Source organism: Asparagus officinalis, chromosome 2 (genome assembly GCF_001876935.1).
Source record: "Asparagus officinalis chromosome 2, Aspof.V1, whole genome shotgun sequence".
Lineage (NCBI taxonomy): Eukaryota > Viridiplantae > Streptophyta > Magnoliopsida > Asparagales > Asparagaceae > Asparagus > Asparagus officinalis.
In genome coordinates, this window is record NC_033795.1 from 82,561,458 (window position 1) to 82,568,385 (window position 6,928).

Below are 6,928 nucleotides of genomic sequence, written 5' to 3' on the forward strand. Positions count from 1 at the left end.
ATCACTCGCTCTTGTAGAGGGACACCTGTCCCAAAACATAACTAATCCTAAAACTAACCCTAAACCCAAGGATTAACCCGAGCATTCCCTACTCTAATTTGGGCGAGTCTCTAAGGACAGTCGCGTTGGAATGTCCTTAAGACTTTTTCAAGGGCATACCTATCATCTACATAACTTGTAAGCTAAGAGCCTAAGACCAAATTAGTCCTGAATTTAAATACCACTTCCTTGGGTGAATATGAAGCGATAAGATTTAAGGATATAGAATTACCTCCTTCTGTATTTAAAAACTCAGTGAGGGCTTCTGCAGTACGTGCACCTTCGTACCTGTATAATCAACACAATTAATATTTTTGATGGATTAATATATCACTGAGAAAAGGACTTCTCGACAAAATATACCTGATGACATAAGCAACATTGGAATAGAATAAATACATTTCTTAACAGTATGAACTCACTTTTTTGGTTCCAAGGAGCCTTTTGGAAACCACTTGATAGTGGGATAACCTTTAACATCATATTTGCTGCAAAGGTCCTTGTGCTCATCGCAATCCACCTTTATCAATCAAAAAGATTTCAGTATGCCACCTCTTGATACTTATTAGAAGCTGACCTAGTTAATCCTAAACATTTACGCATCACTCTTCTTCCAGAGTTCAAATTTCAGACATATAATTTTGAAGTGTAATATATAAGACAAATAACATTTGCAACATACAGAAAATTCAAATGATCAGGGACATAACATTGTCCGCAGAAGGAAGAACAGCACCGAACTTCAATACCTCGGATAGCATGATGTACATGCAAGTAACAAGGAAAAGACATTACCTTTCCAATCAACACAGATTTTGCCTTTTTGAAACTTGAACCTAATTTCTCGTACTCAGGGGCGAGCTTCTTACAATGTCCACACCTGGAAGCAACAGACACAAGTAAGCAACCCAATAAAATTTATCAACACAAGCCTACAATATCGAATTAATGAGAACCCAATCTGCATATGGAGGTGATCACCGGGTTGTGTTTTTACTTAGACCTGATCTGCATATCGAATTAATAAGAGCACAGCCGAACCCAAACAAACAGGTTTTGAGTTTCATCAAAAACACTACCTAAACCCATGCCCTACAACCCAAAGCCAAATCCAAACTCACCTGACAGGCATATTTCATCTCCACCTCTTTATAACATTTCTTCCGATTGAAGATTTCATGCTCTTTCTTGTGCAGTTAGTAGAATAGGTTTAAAATCCTCACAGGCATGAACCTTAACCAATCTCTCCTTATACTATCCCGCTAATGCCCCCAATCAATGTGGCATCAGTAGTTAAAATCCCATGATGATTGAGCAAGGAAATTCTTCCAACATCCAGACATGAATCAGATCAAGAAACAGACAGGCTTTGAGTTTCATCAAAAACACTACCTAAACCCATGCCCTACAACCCAAAGCCAAATCCAAACTCACCTGACAGGCATATTTCATCTCCACCTCTTTATAACATTTCTTCCGATTGAAGATTTCATGCTCTTTCTTGTGCAGTTAGTAGAATAGGTATAAAATCCTCACAGGCATGAACCTTAAACCAATCTCTCCTTATACTATCCTGCTAATGCCCCCAAGCAATGTGGCACCAGTAGTTAAAATCCCATAATGTTTGAGCAAGGAAATTCTTCCAACATCCAGACATGAATCAGATCAAGAAACAGACAGGCTTCGAGTTTCATCAAAAACACTACCTAAACCCATGCCCTACAACCCAAAGCCAACATCCAAACTCACCTGACAGGCATATTTCATCTCCACCTATTTATAATGTTTCTTCCAACTGAAGATTTCATGCTCTTTCTTGTGCAGGTAGTAGAATAGGTCTAAAATCCTCACAGGTATGAACCTTGGACCAATCTCTCCTTATACTATCCCGCTAATGCCCCCAAGCAATGTGGCACCAGTAGTTAAGATCCCATGATGTTTGAACAAGGAAAGTCTTCCAACATCCAAACATGAATCAATCACTGCACATATTTGGGATTCACAGAGAATGGTTTCCTCTATACACGATGAAAATAATTGCTGTGCCCCAGCAAAAGGGAACGATCCAGTGGTTCAACTGGTGCTTCACTCATCCCCAAGTCCCCATGTATTCTACTTCTCCGAGTGTCAACAAACCATAGAAACCATCATGTTCATTCAGTCGTTTATCTATAACAAAGAGTCAATGATCAAAGCTCTCACTAATTTTTTAATTGAAATACATGAACTACTGCATTTCAAAGATAAAACAACTTCCAGGAAAAGTAAAAAAATGGTACGTGTCCTCTCTTCTTCGCAATTCATACACAGTAGGAGCCTCCTAAAGTTTGTACTTGGGAGGCAAATATGAAACTTTGGTCTAAAACCCAATATTGAGACCATTTTTAATTATAACATATCCCATCAAAGCAACTTACTGAATTTTCCATGAATGCCGGGAATCACGAGACAGAAGCCTCGTCTAAATCTTCAACTCGTATGCAGATCCCAAAAAATCCAAAAAGTGCCATCCCAATCAGAAATATCTCCTAGTCCTCATATGCTAAGCAATCCCATCACAATATAATGTAACCAATAAAAAAAGGTAGCTAAAAATACTACAATTACGAATTTTATTTGTGATTCGCTGAACGTAGCATTTCTAAGATGAAACAACTTCAAGGAAAAGTAAAAAAAATACAATCTTTATCAGAAAACCAGTCCCTAAATCTCATACATCAATCAAATCCAACTAAAAAACATCTATCATGAAACCTAAAATCTTCAACCTACTATACAAAAATCCCGAAGATCCAAAAGAGTACAATCCTAATAAATAAATAAAAACCGATCCCTAAATTGTCACATCCTAAGCAATCCGATAACGGAATTTTATGATTCTATCGAGAGAATTAAGGAAATCGTTACCAGGGGGCGTAGAACTCGACGAGAGCGCCGCGATCGCCGCCGACCTCGTTCTCGAAGTTGGAGGCCGTGAGGACGACGACGTCGCCGTCGTCGGCGAGGGACGGGGAGAGGAGGAGGGCGAGGGCTAGGGTTTGGAGGGAGATCAGCAGTAACAGGGTTTTAGATCTCACCATTTTCTTTTCTCTCTCGAGATTTTTTTTTCCTTCGCTTTTTAAAGTAAGAGAGAGCCGCTACCTCCTGATGAGGCCCGTAGAAGCGCAGAAATCGTTTTATAACGCGCGTGATCGGTGACTCCGGGTACAGTCACCGTCCGGTGATGTTACCGCGCTAGTTTCTAAAAGGAATTTTGGGCTTAGGTGCGTTGTTCACTTTTAAGTGCTGCAAATGTTTAGGGAAAATTTGTAAAATAGTCTGTTTTTGTTAATTATTTAGCAAAATAGACCATTTTAGTAAATAATTAGCAAAATAGACCTCTTTTTGGCCAACATGCCAAAAAGAGGTCTATTTTGCAAAACAGCTCAGAAAACATACGGGACTAGTAATCTCGTATGTTTTAATCACGGATTAGTAAACTCAGAAAATTTCACAAAACATTGAGATGAACTCAAAAAACATACGGGACTACTAGTCTCGTATGTTTTCTGAGTCACTAATCCGTGATTAAGTGACTCTAAACATACGGGACTAGTAGTCCCGTATGTTTTCTGAGTCTTGTTTTTCAAAATCGACCTCTTTTTTTCAAAAGGGGTCTATTTTGCTAATTATTTAGCAAAACGGTCTATTTTGCTAAATAATTAGCAAAATCAGATTATTTTGCAAATTTTCCCAAATGTTTACCGTGATCGTAAATTTACACAAATCTGATAAACACAAGGGTTAATTGCGAATAGACCCCCCTACAGTTCAGAACTTGCGCCGATAGACTTCCTTAGATTGTTTTTTTTTAATACTCTTACAAGAATCAAAAAAGTTCCATAAAGGCAGGTTGAACCCGCAGTAGTAGAACTACTGTGGATAGACCCGCAGTAGTTCTACTGGTGTGGATAGACCTCCAATTGGTAAATTTTTAGTCTCTTAAAAGAGTCGACCAAAAAAAAGTTCACTAAGGGGGGTCCACCCGCAATTGGCCAATACTACAAGGGGTTTTACCTGCAATTAACCCAAGAAAGAAAGGATATTACTCATTCACTACTCGTGCATGAAGTAATTAGAGCAATTTCCCATATCATTTCCCAAGATATTGTTGCGAACGATGATCTTTGCATATATCAGATACTTCCTCCTCAGATTTGGAAGCACATCGTTGCATATATCAGATACTTTCTCCTTAGATTTGGAGGCACGAACCTAAATAAGAAGCTTCTTGTTCGTGAACCAAAGAATTTGGCTAAGAAAGGTCAAAGATTCATCAAGACTCACAAACTTTTGTTTGAGGAAAAAAAAAATGATGTAGAAGAACATACTACTCTCACTTTACGTGAATACAGTACAATTATACTTGCGGGTAGTAGATACCGTCAAAGTATCCAAGGACAAAGTCGAGACCAGCAGAATACTTTGGCTTTTACTTGTATGAGAACTTATATCATACAAGTAAATTCAGTTAGGAATTTGCTCTTGAATGAGAGAGCAAGTAAACGAAAGTTAATCGACCGAAATTTTCTATAGTTCAGGTCTTTCACTGACCCCTGAGGTGTAACACCGCATTGTGGAGATTCTCGAGGTCCTCCATGCATATTGAGTCGACTCCTCAAGCTTTCCAAGTGACTGTTAATTTGTGAACCAACTGGCTGATGAGAATCAGAGGAACTTGCTGTGTTGGCTTGATCAAGCTCTGTTAGCAGCTTAGCTGACCATCGGCGCTCATCAATCACAACATCGTTCAAACTGAAAAGACGATAAGCAAAGGATCAGAGCTAATCTGGTGATGAAGTTGTACTTAACTGCAAATGGAGTTAACACCAAAGCATTCGACGTCTCTAAAAGAAAAATGTTCATCCACATCACAGTCAACTGCGAGCAGCTCCAGAGGCAAACCAAAGCTAAGCAGCGGTAACCCTAAACAGGGTAACCTTCACAAAGCCACCATGAATTTTTTAGAGGTTTTGCACAAAGCTCTCATAAACTTTTCCATTAGAGAATAGTACCCGTGAATATTTGAAGCTACAGATAAAATACCATGAACTGTTGGTAATTGTTGCTTACATCGCGGATGTCTTTGATAAAATGTTTTAACTACCCTTCTATATCTATCAATCCACAAGGCCACAAGGTTGATATAAAAGATATACAAGTCAAAATGGTTGAAAACGTGTCAGATGCGAACCACGGGGCAACTTACCCTAGCTGCGGTCAGGAATGATAATCTAATAGGATACAGTTCAATTTTTCTAATAAAAACGATTATGGAAGTCTTGCACCAACACCTCAAGTTTTGTGTCATGGAAAAATAGAGATGTTTCTACAGTTCTACTTATACATAACATGCAGAAGAATCAATTATTTTTTCACAAAACTGACATGTCATCGGCACTGGTCAAAGATATGACATGATATCTAGAGTCCACTCTGATACTATACAAACAGCCATGTACCGAAAGCCTAGGTATTACAAAATGAAGATACAAATTCAAAATTTTAATAATTAAAAAAAAGCAATAAAAAGATGGTAAAGAGATTGCTTACTACTTCACTATGCGCTGTGAAACATGAGCATCCTAAAACTCTGAACATCACATCAATTGCACCCTCTTTGCTCCTTGCAAGGGCAATCACGTCTCCATATGACATGCATATTGAGTGTATAGCCACCTCAGTCATCTTCTTGCTAATATTAGCTATCCTAATCGAGATGCGCGAAATGTAATCCGAGCTGTTGTGAAGATTGCGGATCAGAAGCTGAGAATTCTTCACAGTAATACATCTAGCTGCAAGTGCCTTCTTCTTTGCTCTCACACTCTAGAAGTTTTTGACCAGATGTAGTTATGGTAGAAGCAAAATAACTGCATTTGTAATTGACAGAAAGCTTGTGTATACCTTAAATTTGACATGACAGCTACAGACTCCACCATCTCCTGATCTCAGAGAGATACCTTGGACCTCTCCATAGATTGAAATTGCCTCCTCCAGTTCCAGAGGGCTGATGTTCCGGGGTATATTATCAATTGCAATGGATACAGATGGTTCGTGTGATTAAGTCTTGCTTCTTAAAGCATGACTTTGGCCTTCCAAGTTGGAGTGAGTATTGAGCTGGCACTTCTCCTGCTCAGAAGGGACCCTGGTAACAATCGGCATCATGGGAGAAGCTTGCGACGGACAAGCTTTTGGGGCCTGTTGAGACCCTTTTTTCAAAAATATCCTAGATAATCTTTATCCTGCATGTAATGGTAACTTGATGCTAAGAGTATTATAAAATGTTTCAGTTGACAATATCTGCTTGGTTGTTAAATTGCCAGGGCACAAAGGAAAGTAGAACAGAGATTTCGTTGTCTTATGGCTCCCTGTTCTATACAAATCGACTTAATGATAACAAAATAATGGAAACTATGTGCTTTCACAAACTAAAACATCATTGATAAAGGCCCTAGATCCGTTGCTTTCAAGGAAACAGAAAGTATAACTGTTTAGTTCACATTTGAAAACTCTTTCACAAACACATATTTTATTTGGACCAAAGAATGAGAATTAGTTTTCAATAAAAACAATAACTTTTATACAGGCACACAAATTTTTGCGTGCTAAACAGAGCAAAAGGAGACCTGTATCCTCCACGGATCCCATAATATAAAGTTGAGCAAAAGCTTCACTGGAAGGATTTACCAAACAGTTAGCAGTATAGGACACCCTACAAGTCATTAATTTTTTAGTCTTGGTTATGACTTATGATCTACCTTACTCAAAATGCAAGAAGATAAAAGAGGGTGGGTCGATGTGGGTCGGGGGGTGGTTCTTTTTTTTCTTTTTTTTTTTCTTTTTTTTTTTT

General features: G+C 38.5%; 1 protein-coding gene and 1 long non-coding RNA gene across 3 annotated transcripts in view; both read right to left on the reverse strand.

The window, feature by feature from the left end:
- The window catches only part of LOC109831868 (protein disulfide isomerase-like 2-2), a 7,048-nt gene extending 3,855 nt beyond the window's left edge, over window positions 1-3,193 (reverse strand). The window contains exons 1-4 of the mRNA XM_020399335.1: window positions 2,947-3,193; window positions 835-919; window positions 462-559; window positions 272-327 (exon numbers count right to left, since the gene is read on the reverse strand). Coding sequence (XP_020254924.1) covers window positions 272-327; window positions 462-559; window positions 835-919; window positions 2,947-3,119 — 412 coding nt within the window. The 5' untranslated portion in view covers window positions 3,120-3,193. The remainder of the gene's footprint in view (window positions 1-271; window positions 328-461; window positions 560-834; window positions 920-2,946) is intronic.
- The window catches only part of LOC109831870, a 4,934-nt gene continuing 2,699 nt past the window's right edge, over window positions 4,694-6,928 (reverse strand). For both annotated transcript variants that reach the window (XR_002244571.1, XR_002244572.1), the window contains exons 3-5: window positions 5,983-6,320; window positions 5,632-5,904; window positions 4,694-4,833 (exon numbers count right to left, since the gene is read on the reverse strand). This is a non-coding gene — a long non-coding RNA (uncharacterized LOC109831870). The remainder of the gene's footprint in view (window positions 4,834-5,631; window positions 5,905-5,982; window positions 6,321-6,928) is intronic.